General features: G+C 46.6%; 1 protein-coding gene across 1 annotated transcript in view; it reads right to left on the bottom strand.

The window, feature by feature from the left end:
• Nucleotides 1-463: 463 nt before the first annotated feature.
• Nucleotides 464-20,420, bottom strand: part of olfm3a (olfactomedin 3a) — a 78,276-nt gene continuing 58,319 nt past the window's right edge. The window contains exons 5-6 of the mRNA XM_038793574.1: nucleotides 14,237-14,343; nucleotides 464-1,790 (exon numbers count right to left, since the gene is read on the bottom strand). Coding sequence (XP_038649502.1) covers nucleotides 1,095-1,790; nucleotides 14,237-14,343 — 803 coding nt within the window. The 3' untranslated portion in view covers nucleotides 464-1,094. The remainder of the gene's footprint in view (nucleotides 1,791-14,236; nucleotides 14,344-20,420) is intronic.

Raw genomic sequence — 20,420 nt, forward strand, 5'->3', positions numbered from 1 at the left:
CCCAGTAACCACACCCAACACTAAGGGCAATTTTGGACACTAAGGGCAATTTAGCATGGCCAGTTCACCTAACCTGCACATCTTTGGATTGTGGGAGGAAACCGGAGCACCCAGAGGAAACCTACGCAGACACAGGGAGAACATGCAGAACAGGCAGTGACCCAAGCCAGAATCGAACCTGGGACCCTGGAGCTGTGAAGCAATTGTTCTATCCACAATGCTACCATGCTGCCCCACTTACTCTTACACACCTGCAGTGTTACCTGTATCCACACACACAATTTGTATAGATATTAATTTTAAAGAGCTTTTAAAAAGATCCCTCTGTTTCAATGTGCTCAGTCACGTCTCTCCCTTTCTCCTTCTGCTGGTATCCATTATCCAGAGTCAATAAGCCCATTATTCAGACCCTGCAAAATAGTCAGACAACAACCAAGGTCTTGCACTCAAAACTCCAACGCAGTTTTAGAACTTTTCTTTTTAATCCTACCATTTAAGAAATATGTTGATTGATGATACATTTTATAAAATAAATGAATGAACTCTGACAGAAGAATACAGTTACATCGTGAGGCAGCGTTAGGATTTACACTCATCAAATACACTCATCAAATACTGCGAAGAATTGAAATCTGTGACTTCCTGGTCAAAATACTGATGGAATTCGACCAGAAATGTACAGGTTGCATTGGACCCAGCAATGGATAAAGGAGAAAATACATTTTACTAATAGCAATTTAACTCCAATGTCCAGTCCCCCACATGACTATTCTTTCTGTGATTATAAAGTTATACAAAAGTTAGTTCATATAAAGAAAACACTTGATTGTTTAAAAAAGCAAAAGAACAAAAAGTAACAGATTCATGCAGCTCATTTTCCTGAAGCCTCTGATTTTGATGATAAGGCAAATGGACAGATTTTAGACAAGAATTGGTCGTGCTGTATTTATGTACAGACTCAGACCAGAATCCTGGAACCATACAAGACCTGCTTTACTTTCACTAGACACTCACATGTCCCAAAAAGGAAGGTGAAAGAATCACTTCAAGAGGAAGTTTGTTGCTCAATAGACGGGTTGGAAGTTTGTCCATAACTATTGCCGTCCAGGAGATTCTGGGTCCTCTTGGGTCTGAATGACATGGAACAAGGTGACATTGAAAAGGACTTGATGGCCATTGTTCCAGGCATACAGCATCTGGTCTCTGGCATTGTAATCCAGCATAGAAATGTGAAAGTATTGGTTATGGAAAGGGATATCCGTATACTCATAGCTCGAGGTCTTGGTGGAATAGGCAAAGTAGACCTTGGCCCCGGTCAGGTGGGAGTTGGTGACATACAAGGTGCCACAAATCATGAAGGCCTCACCAGCACTTCTCTTGGGATAGCCGGTGTTCCAACTTCTCTGGACCTCCAAGGTCTGCTCATCCAGCTGGCTGATGACAATATTGCCTGCATTCTGATTGGTGGCATAGACAGCCCAGATTCCACCCTCATCAGCCATGAGGTCAATGTCAGAGAAACCACCCCAAGTATAGGGGTAGATATTATTGAAGCCAGCGTACTCCAGGCTGCGTTGGGCCAGCACTGAGCCTGTCTCAAAGTTGTATTTGACCAGCGTGTTGCTCTGGTACTTGTTAAAATAGAGGGAGCCATTATACACCAGATGATTGGTTCCTGCCCAAGGGTAGGGCAGACGGTACAGCCTGTAGTCCTCTCCACTCACAAACGCTGCCACAGATTTGTACTCACGGACCACCTTGCTGCTGGTGTAACCATCCATATACCACACCTGTTGGAGAAAAATACAGGCAAGGTCAGGCTTCAGACGGCAACACTAAATGTACAGAGTTCCTGAATGAGAAATTGGATTGGATTGGATTTGTTTATTGTCGCGTGTACCGAGGTACAGGGAAAAGTATTTTTCTGCGAGCAGCTCAACAGTTCATGAAGTACATGAAAAGAAAAGGAAATAAAATAAAATACATAAAAGTAAATACATAATGAAATGAAAATGAAAATCGCTTATTGAAATGAAAATCTCTCATTGTCACGAGTAGGCTTCAATGAAGTTACTGTGAAAAGCCCCTAGTCGCCACATTCCGGCGCCTGTCCGGGGAGGCTGGTACGGGAATCAAACCATGCTGCTGGCCTGCCTTGGTCTGCTTTAAAAGCCAGAGATTTAGCTCAGTGAGCTAAACCAGCCCTGAGGGAAGATAAATAAAAAGAGGATCTGTTAGGGAGAGCTCGCAGAGAGCTGCCTCGCTCCGGCGCCACCTTGCTGTATTTGAAATAAAGACAGGCTGGAATTCTCTGGTCATTATGATTCACTTTTCCCTCCGACAGTTCAGCCTCGCCCGCGGAGTTCCTGGCTTTGTGGGGGGGGGGGGGGTGGTTACAAAGGGAAATCCCATTGACAAGCAGCAGGAAGGGAGAATCCTGCTGCCAGCGAATGGCGCGCGGCTGAGAGAGATGCGGCTGGGGAAGCGGAGAATCTTTCACAACCTCAGAACATCCTCAAGCACTTCACAGCCACATGAATCTGGAAGTGGTTGCTGTAACGAAGACTTGATTAAAAAAGGGACAGGACTGGCAGCTAAATATTCCAGGATATCGGTGTTTTAGGTGAGACAGGGAGGAGGGTAAAAGCGGTGGGGGAGTTGCAATACTGGTTAGAGAACATATTCCAGCTGTACAGAGGGAGGAGGACACCATGGAAAATCCAGTAACGAGGCATTGTGGGTAGAGGTCAGAAACAGGAAGGAGGCAGTCACTATGATGGGGGTGTACTATAGGCCTCCCAACAGCCCACAAGAAGTTGAAGAACAGATATGTAAGCAGATTCTGGATAGATATAGAAATAATAGGGCTGTTGTATTGGGAGTCTTTAATTTTCCTCAAATTGACTGGAAATCCCTTAGGGCGAGGGTCTGGATGGTGAGGAATTTGTTAAGTGTGTCCAGGAAGGTTTTTTTGAACAATATGTGGATAATCCGACTAGAGAGGGGGCTATACTAGACTTAGTACTAGGGAATGAGCCCGGCCAGGTCAACAAAGTTGCAGTGGGGGAACCTGGGGTGAACAGTGACCACAATTCTTCCGGATATTCATGGCAAAGGACGAGTGTTGTCCGAGGGTTAAGGTGCCTCATACACTGCAGGAAAGGATGTCCGGAAGCGTGGTACATTGGCGAGACCATGCAGATGCTGCGAAAACGGATGAACAAACATCAATGACTACAGCATTGCTGCAACTGCCTCAGCAATCGCCAGGCAGGAATATTCCCTTCCAGTCGGGGAACACTTCAGCAGTCAAGGGCATTCAGCCTCTGATCTTCGGGTAAGCGTTATCCAAGGCGGCCTTCAGGACGCGCGACAATGCAGAATCGCCGAGCAGAAACTGATAGCCAAGTTCTGTACACATGAGTCCGGCCTCAACCAGGACCTTGGATTCATGTCTCACTACTTTAACCCATCTGGCCTGGGCTTGCAAAATCCTACCAACTGTCCTGGCTTGAGACAATTCACACCTCTTTAACCTGCCATTATCCCTCTCTCCAGTTGCCGTCTGGACCTGCAGACTTAATTACCTGCAAAGACTCGCATTCAAAGTATCGTATTGCACCTTTGACTTTGTCTATATATATCTTTCTGGAACCCACCTCTTCATTCACCTGAGGAAGGAGCAGTGCTCCGAAAGCTAGTGATTCAAAACAAACCTGTTGGACTTTATCCTGGTGTTGTAGGACTTCTTACTGTGCTCACCCCAGGGGTACAATACTTTGAATGCAAGCCTTTGCAGGTAATTAAGTCTGCAGGTCCAGACGGTAACTGGAGAGATCCATATCCATCTCTCCAGGGAGAACAATCCCAATTTATTCAATCTGTCATCATAGCTAATACCCTCCATACTAGGCAACATCCTGGAAAACCTTTCCTGTACGCTCTCCAAAGTCTCCACGATCTTCTGGTAGTGTGGTGACCAGAATTGGACTCAGTGTTCCAAATGTGGCCTAACCAACATTCTATATAATTCTAATATCATTTTTGAGCTTTTATACTCGATACTCCATCCTATAAGGCAAGCATGCCACGTGAAATGAAATGAAAAAAAATGAAAATCGCTTATTGTCACAAGTAGGCTTCAATGAAGTTACTGTGAAAAGCCCCTAGTCATTCCGGCGCCTGCTTTCTTTACCACCATTTCCACCTGTGCTGCCACTTTTAAGGGTCTGTGGACCTGCACACCCAGATCTCTCTGTGTCTCTACGCTCCTAATGGTTCTGCCATTTATTTTATAGCTCCCACCTCAATTGGATCTACCAAAATGCATCACCTCACATTTGTCTGGGTTAAATTCCATCTGCCATTTCTCTGCCCAATTTTGCAGCCTATCTATATCCTGCTGTATTCTCTGACAATCTTCATCACTATCCGCAACTCCTGCAAACTTAGTATCATCCACAAACTTTGCTAATCAGACCCACTACGTTTTCTTCCAAGTCATTTATTTATTTAATTTATGAGTACCCAATTATTTATTCTTTTTCCAATTAAGGGGCAATTTAGTGTGGCCAATCCACCTAACCTGCAGATCTTTGGGCTGTGGGGGTGAAACCCATGCAGACAAGGGGAGGATGTGCAAACTCCACACGGACGGTGACCCAGGGCTGCGATTCAAACCCAGGTCCTCATCGCTGTTGGCAGCAGTGCTAACTACTGTGTCACGTGTCACCCCTCTTCCAAGTCATTTATATATATTACAAAGAGCAGAGGTCCCAGAACTGATCCCTGCAGGACACCACTAGTTACAGACCTCCATTCGGAAAAACACCCTTCCACTGCTACCCCTCTGTCTTCAATGGACAAGCCAGGTCTGGATCCAACCAGCTAGTCCACCCCTGACCCTGACAAGGGGCTTGTTTAGCACACGGCTAAATCGCTGGCTTTGAAAGCAGGTCAAGGCAGGCCAGCAGCACGGTTCGATTCCCATACCAGCCTCCCCGAACAGGCGCTGGAATGTGGCTACTAGGGGCTTTTCACAGTAATTTCATTTGAAGCCTACTTGTGACAATAAGTGATTTTAATTTCATTTCACCCTATGTGATCTAATCTTTTCCCAGGGTGGAAATGACAATTACAGGGGGCACAGGTTCAAGGTGAGGGGGGCAAGGTTCAGTGGAGATGTGTGGGGAAGTTTTTTACACAGAGGGTGGTGGTGGCCTGGAATGCATTGCCAAGGGAGGTGGTTGAGGCAGATATGTTAGCGACCTTTAAGACTTATCTGGATAGGCACATGAACAGACGGGGTATAGAAGGATACAGGCGGCTGGGCTAGATAGGACACATGATCGGCGCAGGCTTGGAGGGCCGAAGGGCTTGTTCCTGTGCTGTATTGTTATTTGTTCTCTGTTCTATCCTGATTTGGTGTCAATCACAGATTTTGAAATTGTTGTTTTTGTAAATGGTGAGCAAAACCAATACTTGTGGAACAAGTTTTGTTTTGTTTTGTTTGTTTCTTGCACTGAGTGCTGAATTTGATGCATTTGAGAGCTGTAGTGAGAGTTTGGTGACTGAGGGAGTGCTGAATTTGGGTGCATTTTTTTACATAGAATTTACAGTGCAGAAGGAGGCCATGCGGCCCATCGAGTCAGCACCGGCTCTTGGAAAGAGCACCCCACCCAAGGTCAACACCTCCACCCTATCCCCATAACCCAGTAACCCCACCTAACACTGTACTGTGCTGTACTGTTCTATGTTCTATGTTCTAACAGTAAGGGCAATTTTGGACACTAAGGGCAATTTATAATGGCCAATGCACCTAACCTGCACATCTTTGGACTGTGGGAGGAAACCAGAGCACCCGGAGGAAACCCACGCACACATGGGGAGGATGTGCAGACTCCGCACAGACAGTGACCCAAGCCGGAATCGAACCTGGGACCCTGGAGTTGTGAAGCAATTATGCTTTCCACAATGCTACTGTGCTGCCATGCTATACAGTGCTATAGTGAGAGTTTGGTGACAGAGGGAGTATAAGGGTTCATTTTTATCTAAAGTCTAGAACAGGCGTGGGAATGTGGTGACTAGGGGCTTTTTACAGTAACTTTATTTCAAGCCTACTTGTGACAATAAGCGATTTTCATTTCATTTCTTCTATTTAGTTAATGAACTTAAAAGTTGCTGTTTGGTTTAGAAGAAGGCGAATTTTCAATCAGCTTTTAACAAAGGTTCTACTTGTAGGTACTTGCAGCTGGAGCATGTTTAGATAGAGATAGAGAAATACAGCACAGAACAGGCCCTTCCGCCCACGATGTTGCGCCGAACTTTTGTCCTAGGTTAATCATAGAATTTTGGACAATTTTTCATGGCCAATCCACCCAACCTGCACATCTTTGGACTGTGGGAGGAAACCGGAGTACCCGGAGGAAACCCACGCAGTCACGGGGAGGATGTGCAGACTCCACACAGACAGCGACCCAAGTCGAAATTGAACTTGGGACCCTGGAGCTGTGAAGCAATTGTGCTATCCACAATGCTACCGTGCTGCCCTTAAGAAGTTAACCTAACTCCATTATTCTATCCTAATCCATGTACCTATCCAATAGCCACTTGAAGGTCCCTAACTTTTCCGACTCAACTACTTCCACAGGCAGTGCCTTCCATGCCCCCACTACTCTCTGGGTAAAGAACCTACCTCTGACATCCCCTCTATATCTTCCACCATTTATCTTAAATTTATGTCCCCTTGTAATGGTGTGTTCCACCCGGGGAAAAAGTCTCTGACTGTCTACTCTATCTATTCCCCTAATCGTCTTATAAACCTCTATCAAGTCGCCCCTCATCCTTCTCCGTTCTAATGAGAAAAGGCCTAGCACCCTCAACCTTTCCTCGTATGACCTACTCTCCATTCCAGGCAACATCCTGGTAAATCTCCTTTGCACCTTTTCCAAAGCTTCCACATCCTTCCTAAAATGAGGTGACCAGAACTGCACACAGTACTCCTAATGTGGCCTGACCAAGGTTTTGTACAGCTGCATCATCACCTCACGGCTCTTAAATTCAATCCCTCTGCTAATGAACGCTAATACACCATAGGCCTTCTTCACAGCTCTAACCACTTGAGTGGCAACTTTCAAAGATCTATGAACATAGACCCCAAGATCTCTCTGCTCCTCCACATTGCCAAGAACCCTACCATTAACCCTGTATTCCGCATTCATATTTGTCCTTCCAAAATGGGCAACCTCACACTTTTCAAGGTTAAACTCCATCTGCCACTTCTCAGCCCAGCTCTGCATTCTATCTATGTCTCTTTGAAGCCGACAACAGCCCTCCTCACTATCCACAACTCCACCAATCTTCGTATCATCTGCAAATTTACTGACCCACCCTTCAACTCCCTCATCCAAGTCGTTAATGAAAATCACAAACAGCAGAGGACCCAGAACTGATCCCTGTGGTACGCCACTGATAACTGGGATCCAGGCTGAATATTTGCCATCCACCATCACTCTCTGTCTTCTATCGGTTAGCCAGTTTGTTATCCAACTAGCCAAATTTCCCACTATCCCATGCCTCCTTACTTTCTGCATAAGCCTACCATGGGGAACCTTATCAAATGCCTTACTAAAATCCATGTACACTACATCCACTGCTTTAACTTCATCCACATGCTTGGTCACCTCCTCAAAGAAGTCAATAAGACTTGTAAGGCAAGACCTACCCCTCACAAATCCGTGCTGACTATCCCTAATTAAGCAATGCCTTTCCAGATGCTCAGAAATCCTATCCCTCAGTACCCTTTCCATTACTTTGCCTACCACCGAAGTAAGACTAACTGGCCTGTAATTCCCAGGGTTATCCCTATTCCCTTTTTTGAACAGGGGCACGACATTCGCCACTCTCCAATCCTCTGGTACCACCCCTGTTGACAGCGAGGACGAAAAGATCATTGCCAACGGCTCTGCAATTTCATTTCTTGCTTCCCATAGAATCCTTGGATATATCCCGTCAGGCCCGGGGGACTTGTCTATCCTCAAGTTTTTCAAAACGCGCAACACATCTTCCTTCCTGACAAGTATCTCCTCAAGCTTATCAGTCTGCTTCACGCTGTCCTCTCCAACAATATGGCCCCTCTCGTTCGTAAATACTGAAGAAAAATACTTGTTCAAGACCTCTCCTATCTCTTCAGACTCAATACACAATCTCCCTCTACTGTACTTAATTGGACCTACCCTCGCTCTAGTCATTCTCATATTTCTCACATATGTGTAAAAGGCCTTGGGGTTTTCCTTGATCCTACCCGCCAAAGATTTTTCATGCCCTCTCTTAGCTCTCCTAATCCCTTTCTTCAGTTCCCTCCTGGCTATCTTGTATCCCTCCCGCCCTGTCTGAACCTTGTTTCTTCAGCCTTACATAAGTCTCCTTCTTCCTCTTAACAAGATATTCAACCTCTCTTGTCAACCATGGTTCCCTCACTCGACCATCTCTTCCCTGCCTGACAGGGACATACATATCAAAGACACACAGTACCTGTTCCTTGAACAAGTTCCACATTTCACTTGTGTCCTTCCCTGACAGCCTATGTTCCCAACTTCTGCACTTCAATTCTTGTCTGACAGCATTGTATTTACCCTTCCCCCAATTATAAACCTTGCCCTGTTGCACGCACCTATCCCTCTCCATAACTAAAGTGAAAGTCACAGAATTGTGGTCACTACCTCCAAAATGCTCCCCCACTAACAAATCTATCACCTGCCCTGGTTCATTACCAAGTACTAAATCCAATATGGCCTCCCCTCTGGTCGGACAATCTACATACTGTGTTAGAAAAGCTTCCTGGACACACTGCCCCATCCAAACTATTTGATCAAAAGAGTTTCCACTCAATATTTGGGAAGTTGAAGTCACCCATGACTACTACCCTGTGACTTCTGCACCTTTCCAAAATCTGTTTCCCAATCTGTTCCTCCACATCTCTGCTGCTATTGGGGGGCCTATAGAAAACTCCCAACAAGGTGACTGCTCCTTTCCTATTTCTGACTTAAACCCATATTACCTCAGTAGGCAGATCCCCCTCGAACTGCCTTTCTGCAGCTGTTATACTATCTCTAATTAACAATGCCCCCCCCCCCCCCCCCCACCTCTTTTACCATCCTCCCTAATCTTGTTGAAACATCTATAACCAGGGACCTCCAACAACCATTTCTGCCCCTCTTCTATCCAAGTTTCCGTGATGGCCACCACATCGTAGTCCCAAGTACCGATCCATGCCTTAAGTTCACCCACCTTATTCCTGATGCTTCTTGCATTAAAGTATACACACTTCAACCCATCTCCTTGCCTGCAAGTACTCTCCTTTGTCATTGTTACCTTCCCCACTGCATCACTACGTGCTTTGGCGTCCTGACTATCGTCTACCTTAGTTGCTGGACTACAGATCCGGTTCCCATTCCCCTGCCAAATTAGTTTAAACCCTCCCGAAGAGTACTAGAAAACCTCCCCCCCAGGATATTGGTGCCCCTCTGGTTCAGATGCAACCCGTCCTGCTTGTACAGGTCCCACCTTCCCCAGAATGCGCTCCAATTATCCAAATATCTGAAGCCCTCCCTCCTACACCATTCCTGCAGCCACGTGTTCAACTGCACTCTCTCCCTATTCCTAGCCTCGCTATCACGTGGCACCGGCAACAAACCAGAGATGACAACTCTGTCTGTCCTGGCCTTTAACTTCCAGCCTAACTCCCTAAACTTGTTTATTACCTCCACACCCTTTTTCCTACCTACATCGTTGGTACCAATGTGCACCACGACTTCTGGCTGCTCACCCTCCCCCTTCAGGATCCTGAAGACACGATCCGAGACATCCCTGGCCCTGGCACCCGGGAGGCAACATACCTTTCGGGAGTCTCGCTCGCGACCACAGAATCTCCTATCTATTCCCCGAACCATTGAATCTCCTATTACTATTGCTTTTCTATGCTCCCCCCTTCCCTTCTGAGCCCCAGAGCCAGACTCAGTGCCAGAGACCTGGCCGCTGGGGCCTTCCCCCGGTAGGTCATCCCCCCCAACAGCATCCAAAACGGTATTCTTGTTTTGAAGGGGAACGACCACGAGGGATCCCTGCACTGTCTGCCTGTTAGTTTTCTTTCCCCTGACTGTAACCCAGCTACTCTTGTCCAGTACCTTTGGTGTGGCTATCTCCCTGTAACTCTTCTCTATAACCCCCTCTGCCTCCCGGATGATCCGAAGTTCATCCAGCTCCAGCTCCAGTACCTTAACACGGTCTCTGAGGAGCTGGAGTTGGGTGCACTTCCCGCAGGTATAGTCAGCGGGGACACCAGTGGTTTCCCTCACCACCCACATCCTACAGGAGGAGCATGCAACTGCCCTAGCCTCCATCCCCTCTTACTTCACAGAATTAGCTGTCCCTTGGACCACCTGGACCTCCGCCCTCCGCCTCTACTTCCAGTCAGCTGTACTCTAAACTCCTGGCTCCCTTCACGCTCTTTGATAAATATAGGAAATGAAATGTAAGGAGCACCTTACTGCCTCCTCACCTAACTCCCTCAGTCACCAAACTCTCACTGTAGCACTCAAATGCCACAAGCTCAGCACTCCCTCAGTCACCAAACTCTCACTGTAGCACTCAAATGCCACAAGTTCAGCACTCCAGTGCAAACAAAGTCTGCACTGTAACTAGCTCCTATTTATACTGTGACTCTAGCCTCTGAAAACTGGCATAATGCAATTAACTAATTAACAAGCTCCAGCTGCAAGTAAGTCCAAGTAGAACCTTGTTTAAAGCTGATTCAAAATTCACCTTCTTATAAACCAAACAGCAACTTTTAAGTTAATTAACTAAATAAAAGAAATACTAGACTTTAAATAAAAATGAACCCTTATACTCCCTCAGTCTAGTGGGGAAGGAAACACTGACAAAGGAGAGTACTTGCAGGCAAGGAGATGGGTTGAAGTGTGTATACTTCAACGCAAGAAGCATCGGGAATCAGGTGGGTGAACTTAAGGCATTGATCGGTACTTGGGACTACGATGTGGTGGCCATCACGGAAACTTGGATAGAAGAGGGGCAGAAATGGTTGTTGGAGGTTCCTGGTTATAGATGTTTCAATAAGATTCGGGAGGGTGGTAAAAGAGGTGGGGGGTGGCATTGTTAATTAGAGATAGTATAACAGCTGCAGAAAGGCAGTTTGAGGAGGATCTGCCTACTGAGGTAGTATGGGTTGAAGTCAGAAATAGGAAAGGAGCAGTCACCTTGTTGGGAGTTTTCTATAGGCCCCCCAATAGCAGCAGAGATGTGGAGGAACAGATTGGGAAACAGATTTTGGAAAGGTGCAGAAGTCACAGGGTAGTAGTCATGGGTGACTTCAACTTCCCAAATATTGAGTGGAAACTCTTTAGATCAAATAGTTTGGATGGGGTGGTGTTTGTGCAGTGTGTCCAGGAAGCTTTTCTAACACAGTATGTCGATTGTCCGACCAGAGGGGAGGCCATATTGGATTTGGTACTTGGTAATGAACCAGGGCAGGTGATAGATTTGTTAGTGGGAGAGCATTTTGCAGATAGTGACCACAATTCTGTGATGAGGGATAGGTGCGTGCAACAGGGCAAGGTTTATAATTGGGGGAAGGGTAAATACAATGCTGTCAGACAAGAAATGAAGTGCATAAGTTGGGAACATAGGCTGTCAGGGAAGGACACAAGTGAAATGTGGAACTTGTTCAAGGAACAGGTACTTCGTGTTTTTGATATGTATGTCCCTGTCAGGCAGGGAAGAGATGGTCGAGTGAGGGAACCATGGTTGACAAGAGAGGTTGAATGTCTTGTTAAGAGGAAAAAGGAGACTTATGTAAGGCTGAGGAAACAAGGTTCAGACAGGGCACTGGAGGGATACAAGATAGCTAGGAGGGAACTGAAGAAAGGGATCAGGAGAGCTAAGAGAGGGCATGAAAAATCTTTGGCGGGTAGGATCAAGGAAAACCCCAAGGCCTTTTACACATATGTGAGAAATATGAGAATGACTAGAGCGAGGGTAGGTCCGATCAAGGACAGTAGCGGGAGATTGTGCATTGAGTCTGAAGAGATAGGAGAGGTCTTGAACGAGTACTTTTCCTCAGTATTTATGAATGAGAGGGGCCATATTGTTGGAGAGGACAGTGTGAAACAGACTGATAAGCTCGAGGAGAGACTTGTCAGGAAGGAAGATGTGTTGTGCATTTTGAAAAACTTGAGGATAGACAAGTCCCCCGGGCCTGACGGGATATAGAACATAGAACAGTACAGCACAGAACAGGCCCTTCGGCCCTCGATGTTGTGCCGAGCAATGATCACCCTACTTAAACCCACGTAACCCGTATACCCGTAACCCAACAATCCCCCCATTAACCTTACACTACGGGCAATTTAGCATGGCCAATCCACCTAACCCGCACATCTTTGGACTGTGGGAGGAAACCGGAGCACCCAGGGGAAACCCACGCACACACGGGGAGGACGTGCAGACTCCACACAGACAGTGACCCAGTCGGGAATCGAACCTGGGACCCTGGAGCTGTGAAGCATTGATGCTAACCACCATGCTACCGTGAGGATATATCCAAGGATTCTATGGGAAGCAAGAAATGAGATTGCAGAGCCGTTGGCAATGATCTTTTCGTCCTCACTGTCAACAGGGGTGGTACCAGGGGATTGGAGAGTGGCGAATGTCGTGCCCCTGTTCAAAAAGGGGAATAGGGATAACCCTGGGAATTACAGGCCAGTTAGTCTTACTTCGGTGGTAGGCAAAGTAATGGAAAGGGTACTGAGGGATAGGATTTCTGAGTATCTGGAAAGGCACTGCTTGATTAGGGATAGTCAGCACGGATTTGTGAGGGGTAGGTCTTGCCTTACAAGTCTTATTGACTTCTTTGAGGAGGTGACCAAGCATGTGGATGAAGGTAAAGCAGTGGATGTAGTGTACATGAATTTTAGTAAGGCATTTGATAAGGTTCCCCATGGTAGGCTTGTGCAGAAAGTAAAGAGGCATGGGATAGTGGGAAATTTGGCCAGTTGGATAATGAACTGGCTAACCGATAGAAGACAGAGAGTGGTGGTGGATGGCAAATATTCAGTCTGGAGCCCAGTTACCAGTGGCGTACCGCAGGGATCAATTCTGGGTCCTCTGCTGTTTGTGATTTTCATTAATGACTTGGATGAGAGAGTTGATGTGTGGGTCAGTAAATTTGCAGACGATATGAAGATTGGCGGAGTTGTGGACAGCGAGGAGGGCTGTTGTCGGCTGCAAAGAGACATAGATAGAATGCAGAGCTGGGCTGAGAAGTGGCAGATGGAGTTTAACCCTGAAAAGTGTGAGGTTGTCCATTTTGGAAGGGCAAATATAAATGCGGAATACAGGGTTAACAGTAGGGTTCTTGGCAATGTGGAGGAGCAGAGAGATCTTGGGGTCTATGTTCATAGATCTTTGAAAGTTGCCACTCAAGAGGATAGAGCTGTGAAGAAGGCCTATGGTGTGCTAGTGTTCATTAGCAGAGGGATTGAATTTAAGAGCCATGAGGTGATGATGCAGCTGTACAAAACCTTGGTAAGGCCACATTTGGAGTACTGTGTGCAGTTCTGGTCACCTCATTTTAGGAAGGATGTGGAAGCTTTGGAAAAGGTGCAAAGGAGATTTACCAGGATGTTGCCTGGAATGGAGAGTACGTCTTACGAGGAAAGGTTGAGGGTGCTGGGCCTTTTCTCATTAGAACGGAGAAGGATGAGGGGCGACTTGATAGAGGTTTAAAAGATGATCAGGGGAATAGATAGAGTAGACAGTCAGAGACCTTTTTCCCCGAGTGGAACAAACCATTACAAGGGGACATAAATTTAAGGTGAATGGTGGAAGATATAGAGGGGATGTCAGAGGTAGGTTCTTTACCCAGAGAGTAGTGGAGGCATGGAATGCACTGCCTGTGGAAGTAGTTGAGTCGGAAACATTAGGGACCGTCAAGTGGCTATTGGACAGGTACATGGATTACGGTAGAATGATGGCGTGTAGATTAATTTGTTCTTAATCTAGGACAAACGTTCGGCACAACATCGTGGGCCGAAGGGCCTGTTCTGTGCTGTATTTTTCTATGTTCTATGTTCTAAAACATCCCACTTTTGGACAATCCAACTAACCACCTTTAACCCCTTTCTACTTTGCAGGAAATTTTCAATCCCATGATCCCACAAACCTTGTTGTCTTTCTCTGTCGCAAGAGGGTCCACCATCCACGCACCAAACCTGGTTCCCGAGGTCTTCACTGTGATGGGGAGGCTGATTTTCATTAACTTGCCACAGGCTGGAAGAACAATTAACCAACATATCACTGACGGTTATCGTACAAATGTGTTCTGCTTTTCAAATGGGGGTAAATTCAAAATTCAATTAGTAAGTCGTCAATCTTTAGAACAGGCTGGAGCTGGAGCTGGCAATGATGTTGTGGGATTGTCGCTGGATTAGTAATCCAGGGTCCCAGGATAATGATCTGGGGACCCGGATCCGAATCCCACCATGGCAGTTGGTGGAATTTGGGACATAATATCTGGAAATAAAAATCTAATGATGACCATGGGCAGCACGGTAACACAACGGTTAGCACAGTTGCTTCACAGCTCCAGGGTCCCAGGTTCGATTCCGGCTTGGGTCACTGTCTGTGTGGAGTCTGCACGTCCTCCCCGTGTCTGCGTGGGTTTCCTCCGGGTGCTCTGGTTTCCTCCCACAGTCCAAAGATGTGCAGGTTAGGTGGATTGGCCATGATAAATTTCCCTTAGTGTCCAAAAAGGTTGGGTAGGGTTGCTGGGTTACAGGGATGGGGTAAGGTGTGGGTTTAGCTGGGGTGCTCTTTCCAAGGGCTGGTGCAAACTCAATGGGCTGAATGGCCTCCTTCTGCACTTTAAATTCTATGATTTATGATCATTGTCGATTGTTGTAAAACCCCATCTGATACACAAGGGCTTTTCACAGTGACTTCATTGCAGTGTCAATGTGGCGACTAGGGGCTTTTCACAGTGACTTCATTGCAGTGTCAATGTAAGCCTACTTGTGATGATAAAGATGATTTAATTATTGCCCTTTGGGTAAGGAAATCTGCCATCCTGCTCTTGGCTGACATGTGTCAATGCGGTTGACTCTTAAATGGGCTCAATTGTATTCAACTGCCACAAAAACACCAAACCAGACGGCCCACCCGGTATTGAACAAGACACTGGAAATGACAACGGCAAACCCAGCCCAGCCAACCCTGCAAACTCCTCCTCACTAACATCTGGGGCCTTGTGCCAAAGTTAGGAGGACTGTCTCACAGACTGGTCAAGCAACAGCCTGGCATGCTCACAGAATCATACATAGACGATAGAACAGTACAGCACAGTACAGGCCCTTCAGCCCACGATGTTGCGCCGACCATTTATCCTAATCTAAGATGAAAAAATGAAGAATGAAAATCGCTTATTGTCACGAGTAGGCTTCAATGAAGTTACTGTGAAAAGTCCCTGGTCGCCACATTCCGGTGCCTGTCCGGGGAGGCTGGTACAGGAATCGAACCGTGCTGCTGGCCTGCTTGATCTGCTTTAAAAGCCAGCGATTTAGCCCAGTGTGCTAAACCAGCCCCTTAATAAGAGGCCTCTACTAAGATCAACCTAACCTACACCCCTTCAATTTACTGCTGTCCATGTGCCTGTCTAAGAGTCGCTTAAATGTCCCAAATGACTCTGACTCCAGCACCTCTGCTGGCAGTGCATTCCGCACACACCCACCACTCTCTGTGTAAAGAACCTGCCTCTGACATCTCCCCTATACCTTCCTCCAATCACCTTAAAATTATGTCCCCTCGTGACAGCCATTTCCACCCTGGGCAAAAGTCTCTGGCTATCTACTCTCTCCATGCCTCTCATCACCTTGTCCACCTCTATCAAGTCACCTCTCTGCCTTCTTCACTCCAGTGAGAAAAGCCCTAGCTCCCTCAACCTTTCTTCATAAGACATGCCCTCCAGTCCAGGCAGCATCCTGGTAAATCTCCTCTGTACCCTCTCCAAAGCATCCACATCCTTCCTATAATGAGGCGACCAGAACTGGACACAATATTCCAACTGTCGTCTAACTAAAGTTTTATAAAGCTGCAGCAAAACCTCACGGCTCTTCAACTCAATCCCCCCGTTAATGAAAGCCAACACACCATACGCCTCCTTAACAACCCTATCAACCTGGGTGGCAACTTTGAGGGATCTATGTACATGGACCCCAAGATCCCTCTGTTCCTCCACATTTTCAAGAATCCTGCCTTTAACCCTGTATTCAGCATTCAAATACGACCTTCCAAAATGAATCACTTCACATTTATCTATGTTGAACTCCATCTGCCACTTCTCAGCCCAGCTCTGCATCCTGTCAATGTCCTGTTGTAACCTGCAACAGCCCTCAACACGATCTACACCTCCCCCAACCTTTGTGTCATCGGCAAACTTACTAACCCACCCTTCCACTTCCTCATCCAAGTCATTTATAAAAACCACAAAGAGCAGAGGTCCCAGAACAGATCCCTGCTGGACAGCACTGGTCACCGACCTCCAGGCGGAATACTTTCCATCCACTACCACTTGCTGTCTTCTTTCGACCAGCCAATTCTGTATCCAGACAGCCAAATTTCCCTGTATCCCATGCCCCCTAACTTTCTGAATGAGCCTACCATGGGGAACCCTATCAAATTGTTCTTTGTACAATGTGTGCAGGAGGGTTTTCTGACACAATATGTTGACAGGCCAACAAGAGGTGAGGCCACTTTGGATTTGGTTTTGGGTAATGAACCAGGCCAGGTGTTAGATCTGGAGGTAGGTGAACACTTTGGAGACAGTGACCACAATTCGGTGACCTTTACGTTAGTGATGGAAAGGGATAAGTATACCCCGCAGAGCAAGAGTTATAGCTGGGGGAAGGGCAATTATGATGCCATTAGACATGACTTAGGATGTGTTGGTTGGAGAAGTAGGCTGCAAGGGTTGGGCACACTGGATATGTGGAGCTTGTTCAAGGAACAGCTATTGCATGTTCTTGATAAGTACGTACCAGTCAGGCAGGGAGGAAGGGGTCGAGCGAGGGAACCGTGGTTTACCAAAGAAGTGGAATCTCTTGTTAAGAGGAAGAAGGAGGCCTATGTGAAGATGAGGCGTGAAGTTTCAGTTGGGGCGCTTGATAGTTACAAGGAAGCGAGGAAGGATCTAAAGAGAGAGCTGAGACGAGCAAGGAGGGGACATGAGAAGTCTTTGGCAGGTAGGATCAAGGAAAACCCAAAAGCTTTCTATAGGTATGTCAGGAATAAAAGAATGACTAGGGTAAGAGTAGGGCCAGTCAAGGACAGTGGTGGGAAGTTGTGTGTGGAGGCTGAGGAGATAAGCGAGATACTAAATGAATACTTTTCGTCAGTATTCACTCAAGAAAAAGATAATATTGTGGAGGAGAATGCTGAGACCCAGGCTATTAGAATAGATGGCATTGAGGTGCGTAGGGAAGAAGTGTTGGCAATTCTGGACAAGGTGAAAATAGATAAGTCCCCGGGGCCGGATGGGATTTATCCTAGGATTCTCTGGGAAGCCAGGGAAGAGATTGCTGAGCCTTTGGCTTTGATTTTTAGGTCATCATTGGCTACAGGAATAGTGCCAGAGGACTGGAGGATAGCAAATGTGGTCCCTTTGTTCAAGAAGGGGAGTAGAGATAACCCCGGTAACTATAGGCCGGTGAGCCTAACGTCTGTGGTGGGTAAAGTCTTGGAGAGGATTATAAAAGATACGATTTATAATCATCTAGATAGGAATAATATGATTAGGGATAGTCAGCATGGTTTTGTGAAGGGTAGGTCATGCCTCACAAACCTTATCGAGTTCTTTGAGAAGGTGACTGAACAGGTAGACGAGGGTAGAGCAGTTGATGTGGTGTATATGGATTTCAGTAAAGCGTTTGATAAGGTTCCCCACGGTCGGCTATTGCAGAAAATACGGAGGCTGGGGATTGAGGGTGATTTAGAGATGTGGATCAGAAATTGGCTAGTTGAAAGAAGACAGAGAGTGGTAGTTGATGGGAAATGTTCAGAATGGAGTGCAGTTACGAGTGGCGTACCACAAGGATCTGTTCTGGGGCCGTTGCTGTTTGTCATTTTTATAAATGACCTAGAGGAGGGCGCAGAAGGATGGGTGAGTAAATTTGCAGACAACACTAAAGTCGGTGGAGTTGTAGACAGTGCGGAAGGATGTTGCAGGTTACAGAGGGACATAGATAAGCTGCAGAGCTGGGCTGAGAGGTGGCAAATGGAGTTTAATGTGGAGAAGTGTGAGGTGATTCACTTTGGAAAGAATAACAGGAATGCGGAATATTTGGCTAATGGTAAAATTCTTGGTAGTGTGGATGAGCAGAGGGATCTCGGTGTCCATGTACATAGATCCCTGAAAGTTGCCACCCAGGTTGATAGGGTTGTGAAGAAGGCCTATGGTGTGTTGGCCTTTATTGGTAGAGGGATTGAGTTCCGGAGCCTTGAGGTCATGATGCAGCTGTACCAAACTCTGGTACGGCCGCATTTGGAGTATTGCGTACAGTTCTGGTCGCCTCATTATAGGAAGGACGTGGAAGCTTTGGAACGGGTGCAGAGGAGATTTACCAGGATGTTGCCTGGTATGGAGGGAAAATCTTATGAGGAAAGGCTGATGGACTTGAGGTTGTTTTCGTTAGAGAGAAGAAGGTTAAGAGGTGACTTAATAGAGGCATACAAGATGATCAGAGGGTTAGATAGGGTGGACAGCGAGAGCCTTCTCCCGCGGATGGAGGTGGCTAGCACGAGGGGACATAGCCTTAAATTGAGGGGTAATAGATATAGGACAGAGGTCAGAGGTGGGTTTTTTACGCAAAGAGTGGTGAGGCCGTGGAATGCCCTACCTGCAACAGTAGTGAACTCGCCAACATTGAGGGCATTTAAAAATTTATTGGACAAGCATATGGATGATAAGGGCATAGTGTAGGTTAGATGGCCTTTAGTTTTTTTTTCCATGTCGGTGCAACATCGAGGGCCGAAGGGCCTGTACTGCGCTGTATCGTTCTATGTTCTATGTTCTATGTTAAATGCCTTACTGAAATCCATATACACCACATCCACTGCCCGACCTTCATCAATGTGTCTCGTCATATCCTCATAGAATTCAATGAGGCTTGTGAGGCATGACCTGCCCCTCACAAAGCCATGCTGACTATCTTTAATCAAACTATGTTTTTCTAAATAATCATAAATCCTATTTCTCAGAGTCCTTTCCAATATTTTGCTCACCACAGACGTAAGACTGACTAGTCTGTAATTCCCAGGGATTTCCCTATTCCCTTTCTTGAACAGGGGAACACATTCGCCTCCCTCCGATCATCCGGTACTACTCCAGTGGAGAGTGAGGACGCAAAGATCATCGCCAACGGCGCATCAATCTCCTCCCTCGCTTCCCGTAGTAACCTTGGGTATATCCCGTCAGGCCCAGGGGACTTATCTATTCTGATGCTTTTCAAAATTTCCAGCACATCCTCCTTCTTAATATCAACCTGTTTGAGTCTATTAACCTGGTTCACGCTGTTCTCATGAGCAACAAGGTCCCTCTCTCTCGTGAATACTGAAGCAAAGTATTCATTTAGGGTTCAATCTCCTCAGACTCTAGGCACAAGTTCCCTCCACTATCTCTGATCGGCCTCACTCACTCTGATCATCCTCTTATTTCTCACGTAAGTGTAGAACGCCTTGGGGTTTTCCTTAATCCTTCCCGCCAGGGCTTTTTCATGCCCCCTTCTAGTTCTCCTCAGTCCATTTTTGAGTTCCTTCCTGGCTACCTTGTAACCCTCTAGAGCCGAGTCAGGTCCTTGCTTCCTCAATCTTACGTAAGCTTCCTTCTTCCTCTTGACTAGAAGCTCCACTTCTCTTGTCACTAAGGCTCCTTCACCTTCCCATTCCTTCCTCGTCTCAGTGGGACAAAACAATTCAGCACTCGCAGCAAGTGCTCCTTAAACAACCCCCACATTACTGTTGTGCATTTCCCCAAGAACAATTGTTCCCACTTAATGCTCCTCAGCTCCTGTCTAATAGCAGTATAATTTCCCCTCCCCCAATTAAATACCTTCCCATACTGTGTGTTCCTATCCCTCTCCTTGACTATGGTAAAGGTCAAGGAGTTGTGGTCACTGTCACCGAAATGCTCTCCCACCGAGACATCTGACACCTGGCCTGGTCCGTTGCCGAGCACCAAGTCCAATATAGCCTCCCGCCTAGTCGGCCTACCTACATATTGAGTCAGGAATCCTTCCTGTACACACCTGACAAAATCAGCTCCATCCAAACCATTTGCACTAAGGAGGTTCCAGTCA

Source organism: Scyliorhinus canicula, chromosome 4 (genome assembly GCF_902713615.1).
Source record: "Scyliorhinus canicula chromosome 4, sScyCan1.1, whole genome shotgun sequence".
NCBI lineage: Eukaryota > Metazoa > Chordata > Chondrichthyes > Carcharhiniformes > Scyliorhinidae > Scyliorhinus > Scyliorhinus canicula.